Source organism: Thunnus maccoyii, chromosome 16 (genome assembly GCF_910596095.1).
Source record: "Thunnus maccoyii chromosome 16, fThuMac1.1, whole genome shotgun sequence".
Classification (NCBI taxonomy): Eukaryota; Metazoa; Chordata; class Actinopteri; order Scombriformes; family Scombridae; genus Thunnus; species Thunnus maccoyii.
The window spans coordinates 7,710,308-7,737,938 of record NC_056548.1 but is presented as its reverse complement, the minus strand read 5'-3'; the positions used below and the strand labels follow the sequence as shown (position 1 = coordinate 7,737,938).

The 27,631-nt window shown below is 37.4% G+C and overlaps 3 protein-coding genes across 7 annotated transcripts; 1 reads left to right on the top strand and 2 right to left on the bottom strand.

Moving 5' to 3' along the window:
- Positions 1 to 213: 213 nt before the first annotated feature.
- On the bottom strand, positions 214 to 6,881 carry cnih1 (cornichon family AMPA receptor auxiliary protein 1). The gene is made up of 5 exons (XM_042436852.1): positions 6,718 to 6,881; positions 5,006 to 5,074; positions 2,152 to 2,264; positions 1,889 to 2,032; positions 214 to 1,748 (listed from the first exon to the last, which is right to left on the bottom strand). The coding sequence occupies exons 1-5, from the start codon at positions 6,796 to 6,798 to the stop codon at positions 1,721 to 1,723; spliced, it is 435 nt and encodes a 144-aa protein (XP_042292786.1). The 5' UTR covers positions 6,799 to 6,881; the 3' UTR covers positions 214 to 1,720.
- lgals3a (lectin, galactoside binding soluble 3a) lies at positions 6,793 to 27,388 on the top strand. 5 transcript variants are annotated; one of them, XM_042436845.1, is made up of 7 exons: positions 6,793 to 6,881; positions 10,123 to 10,221; positions 21,092 to 21,109; positions 21,203 to 21,916; positions 23,845 to 23,933; positions 24,248 to 24,404; positions 26,279 to 27,388. In XM_042436845.1, the coding sequence occupies exons 3-7, from the start codon at positions 21,095 to 21,097 to the stop codon at positions 26,432 to 26,434; spliced, it is 1,131 nt and encodes a 376-aa protein (XP_042292779.1). In that variant the 5' UTR covers positions 6,793 to 6,881; positions 10,123 to 10,221; positions 21,092 to 21,094; the 3' UTR covers positions 26,435 to 27,388. The 5 variants fall into 5 exon arrangements, with proteins under 5 accessions (XP_042292779.1, XP_042292780.1, XP_042292778.1 ...); XM_042436846.1 differs by lacking the exon at positions 10,123 to 10,221 and having other exon boundaries at positions 6,816 to 6,881; XM_042436844.1 differs by lacking the exon at positions 6,793 to 6,881 and having other exon boundaries at positions 7,438 to 10,221.
- Positions 7,446 to 18,469, bottom strand: gmfb (glia maturation factor, beta). Its single transcript, XM_042436853.1, has 7 exons — positions 18,383 to 18,469; positions 14,693 to 14,789; positions 13,050 to 13,099; positions 12,726 to 12,775; positions 12,370 to 12,452; positions 12,186 to 12,259; positions 7,446 to 11,176 (listed from the first exon to the last, which is right to left on the bottom strand). Exons 1-7 carry the CDS (start codon positions 18,383 to 18,385, stop codon positions 11,105 to 11,107), a joined length of 429 nt encoding a protein of 142 aa, XP_042292787.1. The 5' UTR covers positions 18,386 to 18,469; the 3' UTR covers positions 7,446 to 11,104.
- Positions 27,389 to 27,631: the final 243 nt, after the last annotated feature.

Genomic DNA, 27,631 nt, shown 5'->3' with positions numbered 1-27,631 from the left:
CATCTTGACGCCTTCTGTTCTGGTAACAGAACAAATTTATTTCATATATAGCTGCTCTTTGATCTTAAGATTTACACCAAGAAAAAAAAAGTGGTCACTGATTATATATGTATGTCCTTGTGTCCATCCATGAGATAAACCTTGTATTTATTTTTTGCCTGTTCATGCACTCCATCAATTTAAAAGAATTGAGTTGAAATGACATCCAGTCCATAACAGAGTGGGACACGTTTATTCAGTTTCAAATAAACTCAAGTTCTCATTTCTTAGATGTGACATATGATGGGATCTAATACATAAAAATTTCACCTGTGACAAATAATCATCCCTTTCCCTGAAAAAATTTACACATTTGAAAATGGCAATAAATATTCTAGTGTTTCTGAAAAAACAATTTGTCTAATGGCCTCGAGTCTAAAGAAACAAAAAAAACCTCCATCATTTTCCAGATTTTGATTCTGGGAAATGAGCCGACACTGCGAGGAGTGTTTGATATCTCGGAGACATAAAAAGCAGAATTAAAAACATTGAATAAATTAACGCTGGAGTTCCTCACGCTGTTTGGAATATTTGGTGTTGAAATGAACATAAATGCACAATGACAAACATGTTGAACAGTTAAGTAATTTAAAAAAAAAAAAAGGTACATTCAACAGTATGGCACATCAGCAAGTTCCTAACAAAGCTCAATTGAAAGCAGAGAATAACAAAATACTGATGTTTGCTAGTGCTGAATATATTATTGTACTGTTAAGTCTACCTTTTAGTTTTAACAAGAGCTGCAGGGAGCGGGTCTACAGAAATACAGGTCACATACACGTCGCTTTCTACTCTGGATTCACACTGAAGAAAACAAATATTGCCATTGGTTTCAGTACAACAAGGGTTACACGGTTTGAGTGTGATGATAAATAGGTCTGAAGTATGGAGACAATACATCAGATAGTTTGAAAACTGATGCTGTGACAACCAGACTATGATTGTCCCTGTGCAACACGCTTCACTAAGTGATAACTACCCATTCAGCCCTCTCTGTACGTTCATGTCCCAAAATGTTCATTTGAAGACCTTATATATATTTATTTATATATATATATCTGTAAGCAAGAACACAAGTCTGGTTTGCACATTGCTATTTGTTGTAGTGATGGCAATGAGTCACGTGGCAGGTATAAATTTGCTGTTAAAAGCCCAGAATCTAATTCACAGAAAAAAAAAAAAAAAAGCTAATGCAGTTTAGCAAACAGCTTAGATTCGCACAGATAGTGCACACCTGAAAATGTCTACCTAATTTGTAAACACTCAAAAGTTGTGAACCAAGATGAAAAAAAACAAAACTTTATTTAAATTCCAAGCATCAATATCAACACACCATGAAAAATAAAAAGAGGAGGGGGGCAAAAAAAAAAAAAAAAAAAAAAAAAAGCTTGTCCATTCAGGTTTGTCCGTATTTTCCATAAAATTTTGAAACTATAGTGCTATGAGAGGAACACACTGCGGCCGAGATATTCTCTTAAAACGGGCTAAATGTTTCCGAAATGACACACTGTGCTGTGTGTGTGTATGTGTGTGTTTGTGTGTAGGGTCGAGAGTTTGTCCGCTTGAAATGGCGTCTTGTGTTGCTGAACGGTGGTCTCCAGCAGGTCCTGTGTCCAGCACTAAGATCATAGTGTCTGGCTGTCTTACTGTACATGCAGGTCCTTTTCCTTCACTGCCCGGTTTAAGAGCTCACCAGAACATAGATCATCCTGTTAAGAATAGACGAGAAAATACAATATTAATACACACGATTACAAACTGGACATCCCCAGATAGTACAGCTAGGACTAAAGTGTTTTAAATATTGAACCAAAACACTAAAGGCAGAGAAATAAAGATAACTGTGTACCCATAGAGATAGTAGAAGAATGACAGAAGGTAGAAAGCCAGTTTGCACCAGCCTTCTTTTTGACAGTACGCCAGGATGTCAGCATTCATGATGGTTGTCGGGTCGTAGAGTCCTGGACAGCTCATCACAGGTCTGCTCATATACCTGCAACACAGTAAAACAAAAGTAGTTGTTCGAGTCAATCAGGTAACACTGATGGCTTTTAGTTCCGCTGACAGCAGTTTTCAAACGAAAGGATGATTTCTTTCAGGTCAGATACCCACCTCCAGACATGATAAGCCAGCAGCGGTAAGTTGAGACAGAGGGTGAGCCACTCGGCCGCACAGAAGAACATCACACAGAAGAAGAAATGGATGAGATACTCTGGGAGCACCAGCTGTGAAGAGAAATATTGAAGAAACATGTCAAAAACCCACATACAGCAGTCTAACTCTTCTTAAGCCTGATCCACTAACTAATGTATATATATGTCCACACAAAACTCTGTGTTACCAAAGTGTGGAGGCACATGGAATAAATTTAAGTTGGCTAATATAAAGTTAACACACAAGAGACATTACAATATAAAAAAAGTTAGACAAGTCTCAAAGGAAATTAGGCCTTTTTTTTTTTTTTACAAAGAGAAAATGAGCTATTTAAAGACTCAGCTCCACAGAGTCCAAATCATGAGATCTAGTGAGATTCGTATTTTAACAATGCTTTTTATTTTAATATATGTTCTTAAATTTCTGTGCAGTGTGGCCATCGTACTGTAGGTAAAAATACATGAAGAGTGCTTTTTTCACGCACAATGTGTAACACAATAAACAGGGTGGAAAATTAAGACCTGCCACCTGCAAATCGTGAATCATAAAACGCTGAGGATAAAAAGACCCCCGTTTGGCCGACCTTCACAAAGCTCCCACGCTGAGGCTTACGCACAACCCTCAGATGTCCTCTGTCTGACAATGAGCAACGCAGCCAAATCATGTATCACTTTTAGCCTTTAGCACCAACTTATAACTGTGGTAAATCATCTGAGTGACTGGTAGAGTTTTAGAAATCTACCAGACACAACTGAAAGTAGATAAAAAAGGTTAATTTCCCAACCTGTTTATAATGTCATGCATCATTACGTGTGACCACAAGTTAAAAAAAAAGGGAAAACACAGCTTGCTCTGGAGAATGTTTGTGCATCTCAACATCAACATTTTCTTTTGCAGTGAGGGCAAACCTACAGATCATCCAACTTCCTGACAAACGGACCGGGCAACACACTTGGAGAAGGGACCATGCTGTGAGCACTAGCAGTGTTGATGCAGCAGCCTGCCTCAGGTTGACAAGAGTTTGAACTGGTGCGGGGTTCAGGGGGGCAGATGGAGGCACCACATGTAAGCCATGCATTCGAGGAAATAAAAAAAAAAAAAAAAAAAAAAGCAGAGAGGGCGGAGGGGTAGGGGCGACCAACAGCCCACAGATGGAGAGGTAAGGGGTGTGTGTGGGAGGAGGAAGGTGCAGGAAAAAGGGGGGCCATAATGTGTTGAAATCCTGCACTGTTCTGCCAAATATAAAACTCACAGCACAAAAAAAAATATGTGCCAACTGCGCTTAGCGTTCCACACGCAAAAAGACTAGCCGTGGTCAAAACTGCAGATTGTACTGTGGAGTGATTAGAGATGGAGGAATCTGTGCTTTTAACCAAAAAAATAAAAAAATAAAAAGAAATGACTCCTCCTACTAGTGAAATCGCTAACCAATCAGTGGTCCCAAATATTGCTGAGCTGGAGAGTGTTGGGATTCTGCAGCCATCTGCTCCAAACCACAGGTGACGAAGTTAGAGCCAACACTGTAAAGTAGCTTATTTCTGCTAATTGCCGAATCAAAAATGCAGCCTCCACCTTGTAGAAAAGTGAGATTGATATGTAATATAAATTATTAAAAAGATTCATTTAAAACTATTAAATCAATTTCCACCAACACCAATCGGACATCACCTTGCGCCATGATCCCCAGCTCAAAGTATCAACTGTTCAAAAAAGCTAGATCCTATTACATCTTGCGGGTGAACTGTGAGATATTGATATGATTTAATACGATTACTATGAATACTGTTACGTAAAAGCTTTGTCAGGACAGTGTGTAGACCTGGTGACACATTACTGTAGTCCCAAACTCAACAAGACAAATTACCACCTGACCTTCGGAGTTTACTGTGAATTTACTGTACAAGTAACTTTTAACACTATATGCAAACAAAGGGAAGGTCGTAATAAAGATCATGCATGTTTTGAGCATTTGCAAGTCTTTTCAGTTAACAGCTATACTTTATCAGCAGTCGATAACACTGGATATTTCATCTGAGAGAATATTATTATCCCACTTCTGATGAACAGCATGTCTAAAAAAGTTGCTTACAAACATCTTAAAAGACACAATTAGTCCAATTTAATTGGTTTGATGAGGTAGAAACATGACAATAGAAGCACAATCCAGTATTTCAGTAAATGCTTATTTCTTAAAACTGCACTTTGAGGTTTGTAGAATAGAGGACAACTAATATTCTTGATACCTACAACAGTCAAAAATGCTCCCAAAGTAAAAAAAAATCAAGATTCAAAAAGAAAAAAACCCAAAAAACTACTACATTACAGTAAAAAACTTGAGGCACAGGTGGCATGTGGACTAATCCCGAGCTGAACTCTAGCCTGAACTCTGAGATTAGTTAACTGAAAAGACGTTTGCAAACACTTCTCCGTGCAAAATGACAAGACTGCAGACTGAGTTGAACTGAGCGGGCATTTTAAAGATTGGTACAAACCTTTAATGCAATTTTGACTCTTTTAATCTTTTTGACCTTTTCAACTGTCTTTTTGCCGTTAACAAAGTGTTAAAAAAAAAAAAAAAAAAAGCAGATTAGGAAAAACAAAACAACAAAATGCATTAGAGTTTGACAGCGGACAAGATCACTGAATTCATAACAGCCAGGTTATTTAGCATAACAGTGCAGAGAAATGATCGAGAAAGACAGATAGGCAGATAAAAGTTATCCTAAAGTAAATAAAACATCTTTCAACAGAGCAGATCAGCATGCAGTCATAGAGGCAAGGAAGGTGTGTCGGATACGGTGGTGTCACTTACCGGATTTAAAGTGTTACACTGATCTATAGGATTCTTGTAATCAGTCTTCAGCTCATCAAATGCTATTATCTGCAGGAATAAGAGGATCACAATGTAACAAAGTACAGAGGGAAATTCAATATAAAGTGGTAATTTTAGCAAAGTGTAAGAAGAGCAACAATGTCTTTAAGTGCAGCGTTCCTTTTATTTTATTATAGTCTGTCTGTGCAATATTTTATACAAGTACTGCAGCACTTTTCCAGCACTGACAGAGCAAACTCTCCCTGTTATTGTTATGTATATTTGCCTATGGCTGGGGGATATAGACAAAATCAAATATCAAGATAGTTTAACAAAATACCTCAATATCGATATTGCGACAATATTGTAGGGATGACAATCGGTGCTTCCACAAAATGTTAACACAGACACAGCCTTGATTTTACTGTCTATTCACCTCATGCTCCATGGTAACCAACTACAACTACAATATTTTTTTGAGGGGGTAAATTAATAAATGTTTGAATTGGTGTGCAAGATGTCAGCAAAATAGTGAAAAAACACCCAACACAAGTTCAGAAAGCCCGAGGTGAATACTTGTTTTGTCTGACTTACTGACCAAAACCCAAATATACTTTATTTACAAGTGCATAAAAACAGACAAAAGCTGCAAATCCTCATATTTGAGGAGCTAACCTGGAATCACAGAATACTTGGAAGTGTGTTGACAAATTACTTAAACAATGGACTGGTTATTTAGATTATCTTATATTCATTTTCCGGATGTTTCAGTGTTTTTTTCAGCACCACTGTCAACTGACAGGTTACTCATTAACTAACATTAGTACACTGTGCTTTATTTTGTGTAACAATTCCTGTTTTATTACTCTGCTACTTAGTTACACCAAAGACATTTCTCAGTTTAATGTTTCAGGTCCTGTTCATGGTCATTTTTACTTTTCTGACTGAGACTTTCGTTCTGACTTCTCGTATTCTTGACCAACTAATGTTCTTAACTTAATCCCATCTTAACTGTAGAAATGTGACAAAAGTATCAATGAGTAACGTTAACGATATGACATTTTGTGTCATGGTCGCGATACGTTTAAGTTGTCAATCTACACTGTGAATGTTTCAACTTTTAACAACCTAACCAACAGTATCGGGAAAAACGGAAGAAATGTGACATGTCGGGAAATTGGTAAAGGCTCCAGAAAACGGATGACAGCAGCGTTGTTAGCGGTTAAGCTTGCTAACTAGCTGGCTAGCTACTAACTAAACGCTGATTATTGGACAAGTCTGAAAAGATGAGAGGCGTCTGCTGTTGTCAGACTATGTTTAATAGACGGTGAACAGTGGAAAACAGAGTATGATGATAACATGACGTGTAGAAAAAAACAACAGTGTTTGTGTTTTAAGGGCTAACTTTAGCTCATAGCCAACGGCTGGGTGTGAGCCATTCATTCTAGAACGAACGCGTTCCAGAACGTTTACCAAGCAGTGGGCGCGCGGCCGTTTCTATGGAGCTTGCTTGGATACGTTCCATTCAGACGTTGCCAAGAACCGCGGCGAGCTACGTAAAAAAAAAACGTCCCCGCTATGTGGCTACAAAAGCTGGCCTTGCGTTAGCCGCGGTCTTCGCCGGGCTTCCTCGCTCTTTCACCCAGTTTTACTAGCCCCGTTGGACCGGCAGGCCAACCGCCTCGTCTAAAACTGTCTAAATGTGTACTTACGTGCCAGATAGCGAAGAAGATAAGCGCCGCCGTCAGCAGCAGAGCAAGCATATAACAAAAGGCCGCGAATGTGAACGCCATTTTTTTTCTCCGGTTCTGCTCGTCGGTTCCTGGCTCGGTCGGCGGATGATGCAGGCAGCTCCGCAACCGATTTGAGGCATGAGGTAAGTCAGTGTGTCTTCTTCTTCAGTAAGTGTTTAGCTAGCTGGCATCCTTATTGTTGCATTACTGCCATCTTCTGGAGTTATTTATGTCCTTCAGTGTTTCTTTGAGTCTTTTAATCAGTCCTGTTCTCCCAAAATTCAAACCTTCATTTCCTTTAGTTGCTACAATTAACACTGTTGCTTGTTTTATTATTTTGAAGTAAAAAAAATATATTTTTAATACTGTTTGTTGTTCTGTAACACCAAAACATCTACTGAACTTAGTAATTGTACAACTACTACAAAGACATGTACATATTATCCATCATTTTTAATGTAAATCTAACCAGGCTGTGCATAAACTACCAATAAGGTAACTTAATACATTACCCATACAATATTTATTATATTATTTATTTATTCAGGAAGTCACTGTTGCGTTTTGTTGCTTACCATACTAATGCTCTGTGTCTTCGTTTTTAAGTGCATCAAACTGCAAATTAGTCCACTGTTTTCATCTGACCAGCTGGACAAAATATAAGTAGCATATTCACAGAAAACAGCAGTCTCGGGGAAACAGAAGGGTAAACATCACTGACGTTTTATTTGGACAATAGGGACAAATAGACGCTTTATAAAGTATGGGAAAAATACAAATATCTCAAGTTTCACTGATGCCATGAGGCAGCTGGTTATGATACATGTTCCAGGTGTGTTTTTATTAAAAAGGAGAGAAAACAGAATAGTAGGCATTTGATCAGAGGACACCAAAAGCTAAACAACACATTTGCAGTTTAAGAAAAAGACTCAAGAGGCCAAATATACAACAGGTTCACCACATAAGAGGGAAATCTATCAGATCCACAGGACATAACCAAATGCATGGCTCAAAACCAAAGAAAACTACCGGGGAGATTGTTTTTGACACATGATCAATGTACTGTCCTTTACATCCCATTTCCATGAAAACATAAGCAGCAGAGGTTTTCTTTAATCAAAAAAGGACCCTGGGTACATAAATATTTCAGATAGAGTAACAACGCAGCTGAGACCAATGTTTGAGGTGCAAGTGTATTAATAATTTAAGATATATTCTCTATTCTACGAAGAATGCATGCAACAGAGCAGCAAATTCTTGAATGTGTCATTATAAAACTTCTGTCAGGCTTATGCAAACTGTTCAGACATTACACACATTAAAGCGTGCTCTTCATTTACAGTAGCTCTCCACATTTTAGAGGTTTAAAGAATTTCCTTTTGAAACAGATAACAGCTAAACATGTTTTTATATTCACATTGAAATCAGTACATTGCACATATTTCAAATGAAATACAAAGTTTAAAAGTTAGCCTGTATTGCTTTTGTCAAAAATTTTGTCAAAAGATACACTTGATTTCAGACTGTGCATTTTTTTTTAAAATTTACCACAGTTGAAAGGATTTTGCAGGTCTTAGGGTTATAAAACTTTACATTTACCAATAAAGGATTGTGTACAACCTCAGTTCAAGTAAGAACAGAAACCATTATGAACATGAGAATCAATCAAAGATTAATTTTTTTTCTTTTCGTTGCTTTGATGTTATCAGTAGATGACAAAACCAATGATTAGCTATATATCATTGTGACTGTTGAACTAAACCCTGTCCTGACCTGTAAAGCATGAAAGATTATTGTCTTAATTTGCTGTCAATTATTGATCCACATGAAGAGGTGTGACTGTGCATAATTTGAGTCGGACTGTTTCTATCATTGTACTTAGACAGCTGATGTCTCTTGGACATTACAGATCAGAAAGTCAAAAAAGAAATAGTGTCTTAAAACAAAAATACATTAAAGTCCCCCAACAAAGCTTTTTCAATCACCCTCTGTTTTTCTCACAAAAAAAATATTTGAGTCATGTTTTCATTTTGGCCTCATGATTTTTTTAAAGACATAAATATGACAAAAATTTTAAGACAAGGCATTGGTATGTAGACTTACTGTCGCAGTACAACATCATACATTATGTGGCGATTTCCTGCCTTGAGGCAATAAATGAGCCACAACCCGCCCTTAAACGTTTCCAAAGTTTCTCAATAAGAGACGACACTGACGAGCGAACACGTGGAATTCATTTGTTTCTATTATTCTTTATTAGGGTCAGACCAATATACCGAGCTGATATTAAGCTTTTATTAAGAATCGGAAAACTGCCACCACTGGTAAGATGGAGGTTTTTCCTTCATCAGTCACATAAAACCAGGACAGTAGCACCTGCGATACAATTTTATTAGTACATTATAAGTACATTTTATGTACTTTTAGAATATCTAGGGCTGGTCGCCCTGCTGTTAAAAGCTGCTAATCCTTACTAGAATTAGTTTGGAGTTTTAGTGTGCTGTTTTAGAGGATTTTCCACCCTCAGACGAATATAATTCAGCAGGAAAAAATGTAGTTTTGGGGCACAAATACAGCCAAATAAAAACAAAATTGAGTCCATAAGTGTTTAATAGTGACACATTTTTTGTTGTTTTAACCCTTTATTCCAGCACATTGCGTTTGAAAAGTGCTGAAGGCTATAATTTGGCATTTTAACCTCAGTCAATGTTTGATTTCAGGCTCCATATGATATAATTCTAATCCAACACAATAAAAAATGTGAAACTCATATAAATACTTACAGACTGCGCTGTTAATATTAGATATTGGCACAAAATATGAGCTGCTGGCACATTCAATACACAAATATCAGTATCAGCCTTCACAAAACTATATTGGTCAAACCCTGATCTGTATGGAAAATGAAAATGGTCCAGATGCTGTCTTTTTTACCCACCAAAGTCTAAATATTAAGCACAACTGGCATTTGGAGAAGTCGCAGCCATCATCCTCAACATGGAGCATCTTGAGGCTACGACCACCATAAAGCAATCAAAGTGGCTTTACATCAGAATTAAGCACAACATTCAGAAACACTAATAACAGTAATAGCTATAATGCACAATAATAGCTAACAATCTCCATAAAGACACAGTAACCCACGTATACAGAGTAGCCCAGTAGATTAAAAAGAGGGCAGGTGATGCCGCCCCTGTGTGCAGTGTTTTCAAGACTGTCATGGTCACTAGAGACTAGAGAGGTTTCTTGTATAAACTGTTCAGTCTGGAATGTTTCAGTGGAAATATTGTTATCTAATGTGTGATATCATTGTAACAAATATGCAGGTCAAAGGCTGAATACACTTTTACCCACAAAATCACACTGTTTCTTCTCTAAACACAGACGCAAAGATGTGATCTGATGACAGAATAACAGAGACAAATCTGCAGCAAGATAAACACCAGAAGGTTTCTGCCAGCTTGTTCATGTGCACAAGAGAAGGTACAACACATCATACTTAAGTCTTAGTGACACTTGTCAAATGGTCTTAGTGTTTTTGTCCTTTGTAGACTGGAGCGATTAGAGTTTGTTACCTAAATTATCATTTAAATGCCCTTAAATTAATACTGAAGGAGGAACTAACTAAAACAGAACTCTATATTGTTCTAAATTGATGCTATGATTGTTCAGATGTTCTGGCAGGATGTTTGTTTTTCACAACAAAAGGAAGTAACTGCTATAAAGTATATTGTATGTTTACATAACCCTAGATACACCAGAAATAACCAAAAATTATCTAAAAAGTAAGACTCCCTCAACTTATGGAAAATTATGAGAAATAAAAAAGGTGAAACTTAAGAGGTTTACAGTTGCAAAAAGCACACTGAGTGTAAACTACTTAGAGAACCAGAAACCGTTGTTACAATGTCTTTAAATTCTCCTGAATGAACCTGCTAAGGAAGGGCGGATGAGCACTATCAATTTCTGTCCACTTCAAGAGCTATGGGAGTGTTAATTCATTACAGACACGTAACTGGCACATGGAGAGATTGTACGGGAGACAAAGTCAGACCTGCGTCAAATAGTATTTCAGTTTTAGGCTGACAGATGGGTGAGGTTTAGATAGTGCCAAGCATGCTGACAGTCACAGAAAAGTATGTGATTGTCTGAACCCTCTGGCACACTTTGAACCGTAATATGCCAAAAACTCCACCAAACAAGCCTAAAACTGAGAACAGAAAGTATTAGCAAACACTATTTAAATCAGGTCTGGTACAAAGAGAAAGGAAACATTAACTGTGGTGTGTTCTCCCAAAGAGACGACACAACACACGTTGTGTGATCTGGATCCTCCTCACGTCCCAGACGTCTGGATGAGATGACCTTAGCGGAAGAACCCAAGTTTCTCTCTAAGCCATTCCTCTGTTAGGTCCTCTGTGTTTCTGATCTCAAACACCTGGAAAAAAAAAACATAAAATAGAGCAAATATAACAGGATTTAGAATTTTCTTTTAATACAATAAGGGAGACGTTTTAGGATGCAGTTCCTAAAACAATTGACAAATTAACCATAAACAACTTTCTTCATTTATTAGGGAGATTCTTCTCTTCATGATCTTCCCACATTAACTTTTATTATGGATAAAATTAACATAGGGGAGAGTCACGCAAAGCTGAAAATTCCTGAGTGTTGGGTTTGATTTGAGTTAAATAATTTCTTTTTTCCCCTGTAACACTTAGCCCAATAAATCATTTCCAGTGTTCAAAAGACCCTAATCATATTCTGGGCTAAATAATGAAATTAAATAATGAATTCACAATCACAATATCAATAAATATAGTCTCAAATAATTAATCCTGAAAGAAACAAAATATGTTTTATTTATGTTGTATTTATGTTAATTACCTAAGTTATGTGCACTCATTTCATGTCACTTCATCTCAGTGTGAGAGTCTCTACTGTGTTTTGCTGTCATTTACACGCTAGTTTCTCTACTGTGCTCTCTGTTTCACCGGGGGCGGGGCTTAGCCCCTCCACACACACATGCACACAGAGCAGAGCAGAGGAGACACAGACAGTGGAGGAAATGCTGCGCAGTTGTTGGATGTCACAAAGCAATTTGTCATTGCACAGCCTTCAAAAGGTTGGATAACATTATCCTCAGTGGTAGCTGTCGCAATTTACCGGTGAGTTTTACCCAGAGCCCATGTATTACCTAGCTCAGAAAACTGTCAGCCAATCAGAAGAGAGAGGCATTGGGCAGACACAAAACAGCCTATTCTTGGTAGAGCTCCACAGAGAAGCTTAAGAGAGGAGATGTAAAACTATACTCAGATGGTTTTTGGTGCTTACACCACAAAAACATCTTCTTATGGATAACAAGACTTCAAATAAAGCACCAGAAAAGTGTAGAATATGAGACCTTTAAGACTTTTTAAGTCTGTCAGAACCCTGGGCTCACTAACCTTGGTCAGTTCGACAGTTTGCACCAGTTTGTTTTTGCTTCCTGCGTACATCATCTGCTGTTCTGGTCTGCAACCTGTCAAACACCAACATTTACAAAAGTTCAGTGAACCATATGCACAATTCACAGTTTTTAAGTGATGCTCTACATTGAAAAAAAAAAAGTAATTCCAGAGACATTCTTACCCACTGGACTGGAGAAGATGAAGCAGAGCGGATAAGACACGCGTCCATCATCATGTTGGTACTTATAACTGTAGACAATAAATGTTCCTGGCGCTAAGGACAGTTCATATATTTCACATTAGGACTCATTTTACAAGAATGAACTGAATAAACTGACATGTAGATAACCTGTAAGATTAAAGTACCTATGTCAAGCAACATACCCACCATCAGTTTTATCAAATTAAAGCCATGTTACAGGAAAGTGAGGACACCAAAACAATTACTGTACTTACAGCAATTCAATATAATTACAATACAGGTGGATAAGAATTTAAATAACTTAAAATAAGACAGGTCATTCATTCAAAGGATATCTTGGCTGTCTCTCAGGCAGTTCATCCTTCAGATCATCAGGAGAAATGTCCTAAAACAAGACAGATGAGTCATCAAAAGTTAAGTGACTCTTTTCCTGATGTGGTTACACTTTATCTAGAAAAGCAATTATCCACCAACATCAAACAGCTGACAAAACAAGTTTAACATACAAAGTTCAACTACTTCACTATCAATTCCTTCAGACTGGTGGTGTAAATTTAATTTTAATTCAGTTTGGAGTCTTTAAATTTGAATGTGAAGTTGAACACAAACTCAAGAATTAAGTATATAATGTTATAATAACACAGTAAAAGATAACTTACCTCGTGTTCTTCCTCAAGAATAACAAGCTGCTTGTCTTTGTCGATCTTCACTGAGGGGTTAAAAAAAGAAAACACAAAAATATTACAAACCAACAGCATGAGTTTAGTTGTGGTAATAGTAGTAATATTGGTAGTGGTTTAATTGAAGTCAAGAGTTTTCAACAAAAAAGAACAAAATACCAGGAAAAGCACAAAAAGCAAACAAGTAGGTTTTTTAAAAAATTAATGTTTATATTTTCTATTGCAAATGGATATTAAAGGTGTGTATGCCTTTGAATCGGAGTCCACGCCATGAAAACACACTCCTAATCCAATTTAGCAGCATTGACATTTTGATCCAGAGATGGTGGAGGATAAAGCTTAGAGCTCAGTTTGATACTCAAACTGATGCAGCGCTGAAGCCACCTGCTGTATTTGCCATAAATAAATACATGCCTGTCCTCCAGGCATATACTGATTTCCCAATCTAATATTTTAACATGGATATCAGTTCTTATTATCAAGGTAGGTTTAACTGAGTGTTTACTGACAACAAATCTGGCTTCATCTGTTGGCTTTTAAGCCAGGAACACACTAGAAATACTTTAAAAATACTAACCAAACATGAAAAAGCTTAAAATTGCAAGCACATTTAAAGGAATAGTTCAACATTTTTGGAACAACGCTTAATTGCTTTCTTGCTGAAAGTTAGATGAGAAGATTGACACCACTCTACAGCGAATATGAAGCTGCAGGCTACAGCTGGTTAGCTTAGCATAAAGACAGGAAATGGGGGGAAAACAGCTAGCTTGGCTCTTTTCAAAGGTAACAAAATTAGCATACCAGCACCTCTAAAGCTCACTAATTAACATGTTTTATCTCCTCTGTTTAATCTGAACAAACTTTCCCAAAATGTCAAAGTGTTCCTTTAAGTATGTTGCTAAACAGGACATCAAGAGAATAGTGTTTATCTCATCTGGATAAAGCTTAGGCTCAATTTACATAGCCATCATTTCCCAGCAAAGTAGCTAGATTCAATTAACTATCCACAAATGTGGAACAGTGAAGTGGAGCGAGGACAGGTGTAGACTAATCAGCGTACTGAAAACCCGAGTTTGGTGAAATGCTCCTTTAAATATCAGCTGACAGAGGCAGAGAGTCTGTGAACAGGACCTGAGTCAACTATGGATTTCAAACTGAAAACATATGATGTGACATATGACATTGATCGAAAAGTTATTTTATATTCAGTCAACTACAATCTGGTTTGAAAACACCTTAAGCAAGAAGAAATGGTCAAAGCAGTTTCTGAATGTGGATTAAGTTCATTCATTTGAATCAGGATTTAAAGAGGCAACGTGTCCGCCCCCCCATTTCATTCAACACAGCAGGAGGTAGTGACAAATCTTACTGGCTGTGAGAGTTAATGGTAAACTGCAACCCATAAGTGTATCTGTAGCTTATGGCTTAGGCTTTACTGAAGGAGGACACATTTTGGAAGGTGACCCAATTCTACAAACTGCTCTTTGTCAAGGATTTTGATTAACGCAAAAACAACGATTCAGAGAGTAACACAAAACCTGTTCACATCACCCTCCCCCACTGGTGTTTGATTTAGAACACATTCATAAATTAAATGGTATAAATGTGTTTCCAATACTCACTAACGATCGCTGCATTGTTGGTCTCCTTCCGGAAACGGAACTCCCGCAGCTTTTTAACCAGATCTTCATCCACATCACAGACCACCAGTGATTCACTCTGATTAAAAAAAGAAGGAAATGTGCAGAGACGTCGACACGGTCACTTAAACTTCAAACTCACAAACAATGAATTCATGTGTTTTTAATAGCACTTATTAAACGGTACAATTCTGCATTTTTAAACGATCTTTCTTACAGAGTTAACCAACCAAAGCCTTGATCTTCAGATTTAAAACTAAAAAGGACATATTCATCTCGACTAAACAAATGTTTCTGATTCATAGATATTATCAGTGGTGGAAGAAATATTCAGATCCTTTATTTAAGTACCAGTACAACAATGTAAAAATTCACAATAACATCTAAGTCCTGCTTTGTAAACAACAAAATATAAGTAAAGTATAAACAGTTACTTGTTCTGCAGTAAAATGTCCCCTATGACTGATTATATTATATATTACATTATTAGATTGTTAACACTGATGCATAAATGTCGAAGCAGCATTGAAAAAAGTTGAGACTGTTGTTTGAGTCAAAGTTTCTCACTTCCACCTTCTTCACACACATGTCTCTAATGTGTTTGCATGAAACAATGAAACAAAGATGTGAAAAAAACGATTCTCATTTGTGTTCCTCTATAAGAAAAAAAAGTTTTTCTCTTCCTCAAAACACATTTATATTTATTCATCTCTACCTTAAACGTATCTAACATCATGTAGATTAAGGAAAATGAACTTGGCTTTTTCCTGATGTGAAAAGGTTCTAACAGGATGTGATGGATTTGCTGTTGACCTTAAATGTTTTGCCACATGTTTACTCTGAAAACAACAAAAGCAAAGACGCAGCCTTGTTACATCTGCATTTCTCACAGTAAAATCTTAACGAACAAGAAAACACAGACAAGAACTGTTACAGTGTGAATAATTGGTCCAAAGAACACAATATGTGCAGCCTTCAGCAATAGAGCAAACAGCTTGGACCCTCCAACAAAACCCTACTGGATGAAATGATTGTCCCTGAATTATAAAGACTTACCAATAAGAAAGTGCTGCAGTAATTGACAAATAGAATATATTTCCTATAATTTAGCAAGAATTATGTTCGGTTTTGAGCTGCAACAATTAGTTGATTAATCGATTAGCTATTTGGCGACTATTTTGATAATCCAGTCGTCATTTTAGTCATTTATTAAGCAAAAATGTCAAACATTTGCAGGTCGCAGCTTCTCAAATGTGAGGATTTGAAGCTTTTCTGTGTCATAAAGGAGAATGAACTGAATATTTTTGGATTTCTGACTGTTGATCAGACAAAACAAGACATTTGAAGACGTCACCATGGGCTTTAAGTAGTTATAACGGGAAATTTTTCACTGTTTTCTGACATTTCATAGACAAATTGATTCATAGAGAAAATAATCAATTTGGAAGCAGCCCTTTATCTGTTATATATGTTCTATTTTTAGTCTAAATATAAAATAATAATAAAGATGTATTCAACTTAATCTATTGCGAAATCAGTTATGTTTAACTTGGACCTGTGATTTGAGGGAACTTAGCAGAGGGTTTATATGTGTGGAGGACAGCTGCTGAGACACAGACTGAAGCTTTAGGTGGTGTTTATGCATTTTATTGCTTTTTCTGTGAAGCAATGTGGTACGAAAGTGCTAAAACTATCTTTAAATATCTTGGCGCTTTGTATGAATCCTGCAGGAATTCAATGTGACCCATTATCCAGAAATAAAGTGATACACCAGTTCCTGCATGATTTTATCGTTCTGAACCTGTGTCACGTCCACACAATATTACATAACTCTACCACAAAGACATAAAACTCTCTAAGAGTCTCTGCAGAGTCTCTGAATTCTATAATTACACCTTCCTGAGCAGATGGCTGGTGGGAGTCAGGATTTCACTGAGCTTAGAGAAAAGATCTTTACAGATTAAGAAGAGACTGGAGTGTCTGTGGTTGAGACTGAGTGAAAAAACAGGATGCACAGGGGGGAAATATGAGGAACAAGGACGACAGTAAACCCCGGAGGTGGCCACAGGTTCAAATTCCTGCAGCCGCTGACAGCTAGCCAGGAAATTAAGAGTCAGCTAACTTAAAATAAAAAGCTAATTTAATGTGTCTCATGTGTAAAAACGAGACTGTAACATCACTCTAAAAGTTGACTGACACTACAGAGAGTAAAGCTGTCATGACACGCAGTCAAAAGCCCAGGGAGAAGCATTGTTCATCACGATAGAAGCGAGCTAGCGTGAAGGCAGCTCCCCAAAAAAAACGAGTTGAAACACATCAGCGCGAGCCGCTGCGTCACGTTACACAGAATAACTGCACGTGCACAGGAAGCTTGTGAAGGTAGTCTTCAAATTAAAAGCGTACAACATATCTGGGAAAATCAAGAGAAGTGCAGGAGTACGGTCACCCTGCGATTTTAAGGGGTTTACAGATGGTTTGGCTCAGTTTTTACGGCAGGGTTTCAATGTTTGAAACGTTTTACAAAACTCAGTACTAAGTAGCTGAACTGTACTGTTATAAAACTTTATATCTCACATCCCTCGTTTCATCCCTGCACCAGTTGCTTTCATGTATTTCATCAAACTGGACTTAACATTGTATGTGGCATTACACCTCTGCTGTTACATAATTTATTTATTGTACATGTCACATAAAATTTTTGCTTTTGTCACCTTCATATATTTTATGCACTTAATTTCTTTATCCATAAAACAGTTCATATTTCCTTTGAACAGTCAATATTTAATTTCAAGTTTTATATCCCATGACCAAACTACTATTATTCCATTCTGTAAATAGATTTAAATTTTTTCATTTAATTTTAATATTACATTACTATTGTTCTATTTTTTTTTCTTCTATGCTGCATTTGTGGGAGCAAAAGCCAAGACATATTCTTTGTTTGCTGCCTACTTGGCTAATGAACAGATTTTGACTCTTTCTGACTTACTAAATTCTTGCCTTTAACACACAAAATGCTGTGTTTACAAGTGCAATACAAAAAAAAAAAGCTCAGAGCGCAGTTTCCTCACATTATCCAATGCTTATTACTGACTCAATGCAACGTGTATATATAAATAACTACGTGTATGTATTTGATGAGATCAGCTGAATTTAGGTAGCAACTAACAATTATTCGTCAAGATTAATCTGTCAATTCTTTTTTTCAATTAATCCATTAGTTGTTTGGACTATAAAATGTCAGAACATGGAGAAAAATAACTGTTGCGATTAACATACGATGATAAATTATTAATTATAGCACAGATTTTATGAGCTTTTGTGGCTAACATCTGGAGGTAAGATTTGTGGTAAGAGTTATATGAAAATTAATCCACAGCATAGCAACTATAAAATACTATCATCTGTCATTTTTACATTTTCTTCGGCCACAGTGGTTTTATTTTGAAATCCTGAGCCGGAACACGCTGACTCCTCTACTTCCTGACTTGACACTGACGGAGCACAGAGGGTGGAACTCATGCTAAGCTAGCAGGCTAACGCTAGCCAATCTGCGACCTCACTTTTTCTCAACAGGAACAACAGAAACTTCACATTTTGTTCAGAGCACACGATTAAAAGACAAACGCGAAAATGACGACCACTCTCTCACAAACACCTCCGACAACTTACCATTGTTGTAGAGTTAAAAATTCCCTGAAGCTGCAGCTGCTGCTCTGACTGGAAGAGACGCTTTCAATGTTTTTTTTTTTTTTTTTTCACTTCACATCATCTTGTGACTGGTTTGACCAATCCCAAACAAGCGCCCCCCCCCCCTTCAAAAGTTGGCCATAAATCTGTTCTCACTATCGTTTTTGCACGCTGACTGGTTTATTATAAAAGGAAATACATTGAGTGTTTCAGAAAGCATAGTTAAAATGTGATGTTTAACATTTAGTTAGCAGTAGTTCAATGAAAAGATCTGTTCAGGAAACTTAAAACTAACCCACTTAAAAAAAGTAAATCTTTAAGTGATTTAGTGTGTCAGCTTGTTTCTGTATTATACATTATATTTCATTAGACCAAGTAGTTAATAAACAACTAAAAGACAGGGTACAAAGAAATAGAAAAGAAAACTTGCCTTTTTATTATGTTATATGGAGCCTGGAGTTATCCACTGGAATAATTATAGACTTTTAAAGTGTTTAATTATTATCAGTTAATTAATTGATGATTAAGAAAGACTTAAAGGATATATTACAACACTCAAAGTTATAATATATATCACAAAGTGATATTATAATGATAGTTAAATATAATTAAAATTGCCAAATAATAATGCTTTTCTTTCATCTTTAATGTCTTTATGTTATTAAGTATAAAATGTGATTTCAAAAATAAAAATGTAAAAGGCTTTTAACCCTTACATACTATTAATATTCAGACCATTCACAGTATCACTAATAATAAGCTTTCAGAGAGCAGAGGGAGTGTATTCTTTATGTTTTATGTGTTTATGGAGAAAAAAAACGTTTACAATCACACTATATTATTGTCTGATGTTACCTAAAACATGAGAACGTAACAGCCATCATGATTTCAATACATTTTATTGGACTGTGAGGAATGTATAACAATAACATAATAATAACTAATAATGTTTTTGATTTTTTTTAAGAAATAAGAATCAAATTTAACCTGGTACATTATGTACAAAAATGTGTATAGCCCCAACAATTTTAAAACGATGAAATATTTCCATTTTTGTACATTCCAGGTTACTTTAGGAAAAGTCATAAAATTTCAGGCTTAAAAAATGGGTATTTATGGTGTTTTTCTGCTCTCTTGTAAAAAAAAAAAAAAAAAAAAAAGGGGTCGAATTTGGCTTGAACAGTAAGTAAGGGGTTCAATTTTACTTTTTGTTTTTCCATTTGCTAATATGTCTGTCTATCATATTTAATTTCACAATTCATTTGTCTTCTGTTCTAACAATCACTATTTCAGTTGTGTTATTGCTTAAATTTAAGACAACTCTCTTTAATTAAAGACATGTAAGCAATGTGTCAACAAATTTTATTACATTAAAACTCCCTTTTAGTTTCCACACCCAAGCCCAAATAACCCTGGTGACATCATTAGAGTCATTAATAATCCTGATGACATCATAAGAGTTATTTTCTCAGATATCTCCTCCAGAGCCAAATAAGTCATTATAGAGGTATTTTCATGGTGGAGAAGAACTCCTACTGACACGTAAACTGATCATTGTGTGTAAAGTTGGCCAAAAAGATTCTTCATTTGATATTTTGCTAGAATTGAAAAGGAAAAATAAATTTTGGATGGACACAGTATAATTTAAGAGGTAAATAATGGGGAACAGTTGGGTAGAGAGCATGATATCAGGGCAAGAAATATGTTTGTTTGTTTTTATATTTAGGAAAGGAGAAAGATCCTATATTATTAAAAGGTGACAAAATAGAGAGGATTTAATTCATTTTTAAGAGACATTTGTTTTACTTCAAGACTTTATAATGCTATTCTTCTTCTTATTATTATTATTAGTAGTAGTAGTAGTGGTAGTAGTAGTAGTAGTAGTAGTAGTAGTAGTAGTAGTAGTAGTAGTATAACATTGCATTATAACATGTTTTTCACTGGATCCTCACACTTAATAATTAAAACTAATAACTAAAACTAATAAAAACTTATTTACTTTGACTGCTCATATATAGTTTCTTAAAAGTTTAGTTTAGGTTGTTAGTATGTGTGCGCGTGCGTGTGCGTGTATGTGTATGTGTTGGCTTCGGAACGCGCACATCCTTCTATATACGTCATCAGTGAGGGTGTGCTCGCGCTTCCTCTCCAAGAGTTGTAGTTCAGAGAGCAGATGATCTAAGCGTTAGCTTGTAGTCCTCTGCTTCTGCAGGCTAAACTAGCTGAGTAACTGGCTTCCACTGCTGGATAAATCATCGCTGTTATCCGCTGTCATTTGAGAGGAGTCCGTCATCTGGCGAGGTAGCATAAAATATCATCTTTTACTCTCTTTAGACAACGTGGAGCTAAAACAAACGAGGCGAGCTAACCATCTGAACGTAAATTAACAGTTAGCTGCTGTTAGCTAGCTCTGTAGCCAACTGTGTAACATTACTTAACTAAGATTGTAACTAAATCCTCGTTGATATTCAGCTAAAGTCGGTGTTGCGTCTGTATAACTTGTTGTAATAATATTACAGTTTGGTGACGCTATTTCTAGTCCGCCCAAATGGATTTTGTTGATCACCAGGCGAGGATGGAAACATTTACTATGCTATTACTCAGAGCCTCTGTGTGACAGCTTGTTCACATTTGCTGTTGTAACCACCTAACAAACTAATGAAAGTTATGTCCTCTCTTGTTTTGTCTTAGATCATGGCAGATTTCTCGGTGAGTAAACAGGATTGTAAATGAATCTATTATTTTACCGATAGCCAGTGGTGACTGTTTTGAGTACAACTTTCCCTTTCTCTTCTACTTCAGCTGGCAGATGCCTTAGGAGACGACTCCCCGAGCCAGGCTAAAAAAATAGGAAACTCCAACCCGACGGCCCCTGCAGGCAACCCTCCACCTGCTGTGAACCCCGGATGGCCTGGTTCAGCCCCTGGAGCTCCCACCCAGCCCTCCGCTCCGGGTGATTTTGCTGGGGGATCATCTGGCCCAGGGGCACCAGGGCAGTTCCCGTTCCCCTCCGGTCCTGGAGCACCAGGGCAATATCCAGGACCTCCTTCAGCACCTGGTGGGTTTCCTGCTGGCCCTGGGATCCCTGGACAATATCCACCTGCACCAGGGGCTCCAGGGCAGTTCCCCTCCAGCCCAGGAGCTCCTGGGCAGTTCCCTGGGCAGTACCCATCTGAAGGAGCTCCAGGACAGCTACCCGGAGGCCCTGTTTCTTACCCAACCGGACCATTTCCTTCTGGCCCTGGAGCTCCACCTGGGCCTTATCCAAATGTGCCTTTCCCAGGTAGTCAGCCAGGGGGAGGCAATGGCATGTACGGACCAGGTGGTCCAGGTGGTTTCCCCCCTCCAGCTGGCCCTGGTTCCTTCCCTGCATTCCCTTCTGGTGGCTTCCCCCCAATACCCCCTGGATCATGGGGACCACCTGCAGGCGGAGGCTTCCCTCCAGCCCCTTGCCCCTTTGGTCCTGGTCCCGGGCAAGTGGGTCCATACGGTGGGCCTACCGCTCCAGGCATGCTGGTGAGTACCAGATCTGTTTAAAAATAATATTATGTTGCTTGCTTGCTGCATTTCTTGGTGGATGTGTTTTTGCTCTGGTATGCAGTGGATCATCTCTCTTGGTGTGGAAGTCTTTGGGAATCAGGGTGGGAAATTACTACCAGATACCAGCTAAATGTTCTTAATCCTTTGGTTGTGGCTTTAAACATCTTAAAGTCTTAAAACAACAGTCAGGTGTCCATATAAACACTGAAAGAGGTTTTCCTCACTGTACTCATTCCTCCTGTTCATAGTGGTTATTAAAAGATCTCCTTCAAATGTGCTTTCAGTGTAAGTGATGGAGGACAAAATCCACAGTGTGTCCACACAGTCATTTTGTGCAAAAATGCATTTAAAAGTTGATGTGAAGCTTATATGAGGCTTCAGCAGTCTGAGTTAGTCATATCAAGTGGATATCTGCCACATTTACACTCTTTTTAGTATTAAATTCCCTCTTTGTGTTTCCTCGGACAGCGTTTCCCTGTTGAGCTGCGGTGGGAGTATAGTAACAAAAAGAGGGACTTTGGCACTAAAAAGGCTGTAACGTTGAAAGATATCTGCTTGATCTGACTAATTTGGACGGATGAACCTTCATATTAACTTCAGATAAACTTTTAAATAAATTTTGGACAGAGGGAGGACTTTGGGTTTTGTCCCCCATCACTTACATTGTAAGTGCATTATGAAGGGATCTTCTAATGTTCAGTATGAACAGGAGGAATTATTACAGCAAGAAAAACATGTTTCAATGTTCATTTGGGCTTCTGACTGTTGTTTTAAGACAGACTTGAAAAGTTGTGAACCTGTCCTTAAAGTAAATCTACACTACCTGCCACTTTAGCAGGTCAGTTGTAATTATTATTGTTTACAGATTTCTAACTCCACTCTAATTCAGGGTTTCTTCAGAAATCATTTAACTGTCTATTTTATACTGCAGTTGGTGGACGAAGAAAGTTAGCTTCCTGCATTTCTGGGATTTAATGCAGGATGCTGAATTTTCATAGAGGGCTGTATCTGGAGTATTGTTATCTTGGGCTCTGCTGTGGCGCAAAGCAAAACATATAGCAGAAAAAAAACAAAAAGATCAAAATGTAGTCATCAAAAATCTATTCTTGTCTTTCAGCCCAGATATTATCCACCATATAATTGAAAGCAATGAACTCAACTTTTCAGTCGGACAAGGACATCACTTCCAGAATCAACATGTGGTTTGATTAGTGCCATATAACAGTGTACCGTCAGGGTTTGTGTTCATCTGCCTGCATGATGTAATGTTTTAATTAGGTGCAATGTGCTATAATTTACACTTTAACAAGACAAATATTTTTACTGTATTATTAAGACACTCAATATTAATAATATTATCTGCTAATATCACAGCTTGATAACCATATGTATGTTCATCACTATTTCCACAATGACTTGTCACTTTTGTAAATGTTTACCATTAAAAGGTTTTTGTTTGCTGTCACTTTGCCCTGAAATCAGTTTGTGCAGTTGTTGCCTTTTTTAATTTTTAAAATGTTAAAAAATCTCCAGACTTTACTTTCTTCAGGTTTTTTTTCGTGTCATCTGTGTGATCGCTGTGTAGGTGTGTTGAACTAAAACGAAAGAGATGATGACTCAGTGGGGTGTTGGAGCAGGAATGTGGGCATGGTCAAAGTTTTAAGTAATGTTTAACTAAAAATGTCCTCTTTGTAAGCTGTGTAGTTATTACGGTCACACTATTAGTGATTAAATGTGAACATTTCTGCATCTGCCCCGGGCAAATTATCAACAGGGTAAAAATATTTGCATTTTCTATATTTTGCTTGATAAATACAATAAATTATAAAATATACATAAGGAGAAACTCAATTTTAACACAGTAAACATGTTGTCATGATCTAAAATGTAAATATTTCTTGCAGATGGTGCCGTATGATCTCCCACTTCACGCTGGAATTATGCCGCGACTTTTAATCACAATAGTTGCGGAGCCTGTTCCTGGCGCAGACAGGTAAAGTATGAACGACATTCATTTTCTAATTGTGCAGTCAGTGATGCTTCTGCTTGAAAGAAACATACATGGATGCCTTTTTAGTAACCCTGCATCCATCTTAACCCTCCAGATCACGTCATCTTCAGGAAATGGTTCACACTTTCACTTTATTCACTATTGATAACACGCAGTTGTTGTCAGTGAAAGGAGGCTTTTGTTCAGCTAAATAAAACTACATTTTAAAGACACATTAATACTTTATTCATCAGACAGTGAAAGAATGATTAGTTGTTATAGCTGCAGCGCTCCTTCAGTTCTTTTTTTTCTCGCAGGTTCAACGTTGATTTCATCAGAGGTCAAGATGTCGTCTTTCACTTCAACCCTCGATTTCATGAGCAAACTATTGTTAGAAACTCCAACCTTGGAGGATGTTGGGGGCCAGAGGAACGGGAGGGAGGCTTCCCATTCGTTCAGGGCCAACGTTTTGAGGTAAAAAGAACTGTAGCAAAGACTGGAAAACAAACACTTATAATTGAGCATTTCTATTCCTACACACCTATGAGCCTCCCACACAGATGTTATTGTGCTTACTCAGGAGTGTGTTCAGTACAGACAAGACTTGACTAACATATTTCTTGTTGTTATTATTATTATTATTATTGAGTATCTTTTTTATTTGAAAGTTAGAGTGAGGGGAATGACATGCAGCAAAGGTCCAAAATTGAATCAGGAATGTGGGATACCTTTATCATCCTTATTAGGACTTCGGTGACCTCACATAATTCTTCGCATCCCTTCACCCAACTTCAGCCTAATCAGCCAGAATAGGTGAAAACACCTGTGTTGTGAGTGTGCGGGGCCTTAAAGATCAGACGAATGAAACTCGGGCTACGTTCACATCACAGGCCTTAATGCTCAATTCTAATTTTTTTCTTTTTTATATTGATGGTTCACATTCATGTTTGTTAGTGACATGTATCCAGCTCCTAAACTGCTGCACATGCGCATATTTAACTGAATAGTGACCTGCAGTATACAAAAATAAAAACAATAAAATCATTTGTGTGACAGATACAGATGATGAAGATGATAATGAAAACGAGAGGGCAACATGTTTATTTTTACTGGGCTGTGAGGTGCCGACACTAAATGATGAAGACAGGCAGTATGTGCAGAGAATTGAGACATCTAAAAAAAACCAACACATTAATTCTGATCTAACTGTTCTGATAGCGGACATCACGTAGCCAGTGATCAGATATGAATCAGATCTAGGAACACATATGTAAGTTGCCCAGATCTGACATGAAAAAAATCAGATTTGGTTTGTTCACGCTTCGATGAAAAAAATCACATCAGATTTGGGCCACTTCAGCATGTAATGTGAACGTTGTCAGTCAGCTTGACGATTTCTACTTTCTGTGTTGGCAGAAGGAGGAGAGGGGGGGGGGCGTGTTCTATTTCACATGTACAAAGTATCACTCAAGATATTGAAAACGGGTGTAACTCACATTTTATCTTTCATGTGAGTCAAGGGTAAATGCTGGGACCTCACCACACACATGACGTGAGTCCACAGCTGTAGTTTAAACTGACGTCAGCGCTGCATCACCGAGTTCTTCCATCTTCAACCGGATGTAATTCTATGTCATGAACATTGAAAATGGTCACTGGTCAAATATTATTTTTGCGGTGAAGATGCAACATGCAGGAAACTATGGTGTTCAGCATTTCTTTTTTTAAAGTTGGTCACCTTTTAACAACTACTTATGATCTTCAGTCATTAAAATACACTTCCTGTTGAGGAGAGCAGCAGGCTTGTTGTTGCCTGTATTTACAGTAATAATAATAATGATGAGAAGGACTTTATTTATATGGCACTTTTCAAAACAAGCTAGAAAGTGCTTTCCATAAAATTTAAAAACAATAAAAAGCTGACAATAAATAAAATATTGTAATAAAATGATAAAATACAACAAAGGATAATAAAACCAATAGAAAAATCAATAAAAAGAAAGTCTGAAGTGTAAAATAGTGAATATTTTAAAGTGACTTAAAATAAGACAGCGTCCTCAGGCAGGAGCCTGAACAGAAAAGGCCCCGTCACCTTTTTAGTCTTCAGTTTTTGACCCAGGAATGACCTACCAGAGGATCTCAGGTTGCCTCCAGGCTCGTAGGGGGTCAGGAGGTCAGGTAGAGGTTTACTTGTAACCCTACAGTAAGACTAAAGACCTAAAGTAACCTGTGTTTAACATATCAAATCTGTGTCACATTCACATCAAAACCATTGTGATGGAGGGTCACAGACTCAGGTCAGAAAACTTGTGTTAACCTGTTGACATCATTGTCGGTCTCATCTGCAGCTGAAGATCCTGGTGGAGGAGGACAGTTTCAAAGTGGCGGTGGACGGCACCCACCTGCTGGAGTACGAGCACAGAGTCGGCGGACTGGAGGAAGTAACCCTGCTGCGAGTGGTCGGAGACGTCGTCCTCTACAGCGCAGCCCCGAGCATGATCTGAATCTCAAAGAGCTACTAAAGCACATGCTGCACGGGAGACCTAGGTCCAAGTTTACCGCTGTATTTGAAATCCTTTCAAATACTTTGATGCGTTTGATGGAATTTGCAATGCACAATAGTCAGGAAAGTGCAGTCTTTGCCCACCTGGCACTTCTTTATTTATCACAGAACAGATGGCACATTAACCCAGGTCTGCACAATATAATCCTCTTCTCTTTTTTTTTTTCCTGCTGGATGATGTCTCATTTTATAACCACTCACAATCCATTATATTTTATGACATAACACTATCTACGTAGTGAATGAGTTAAAAGACATCTAAAACAAATCTTTTAACAAAAATACGAATTTTTACTTAATGATATGATTGTTGAGCAAGTGGAAAAGTGCGATGTGTCCCAAACATTTCATATATTTTCCACTTAGTATGCTGTATTTTGTTTACAGTACCTGTATGTTTATTATAGTTCAAACAAAAGCCTTTATAGTGCATGAAAATGTGATGCTGAAAATCAACTCGGTCTCCTTTCCATCATCTTATTTTAGTTCTTGACAACACTTAAAGGATTCACTAGCCTGTACGCTAATGATGAATTTTCTTAAAATGTATTTATATATATATCGACTTAGAGCTTCTCCTGTCTTCAGTATTAATCCTGCTGTGCTCTCAGACTGGAGGGTCGCACGGTGTTTTACTAAATATGATTTCATGTTGAAGTCAAATCTAATAGTAAAAAAAAAAGAGAGGCTCAAATTAAAGTGAAATGTTGGAAAGGGGGAGAGATGGGGTCTCTGATTTGTTGCCAAAGATAACAGTAGTACAGTATTTTCAGATTATGTGCTTATAAATAAAGAGGCAACAAACAACTAATGACTGATAATGTTGGTTGTTTCAGAGTATTGTACACTTCATATGAGCTACCTGCCTGAATACATAATAAACAAGTTCCCCTGTTCCCATTTCTTATTTTACCCAACACTGGAGAAATATAATCCCTGTCAGCAGTCACATTTCCAGGAAATATTACAGTAATAAAATGTCTTTCATTGACTTTACTCTTCTGTTGTACTCTTACAGAGACAAATCCACATGTCTGTGATGAATCAAATTCGAGCCCAGAAATCCTCAGATGACAGTCGCTTGGATGAAAACATAAAATATATTTGTTCATGGCCAAGTCCTTCATAGACGTAGAAA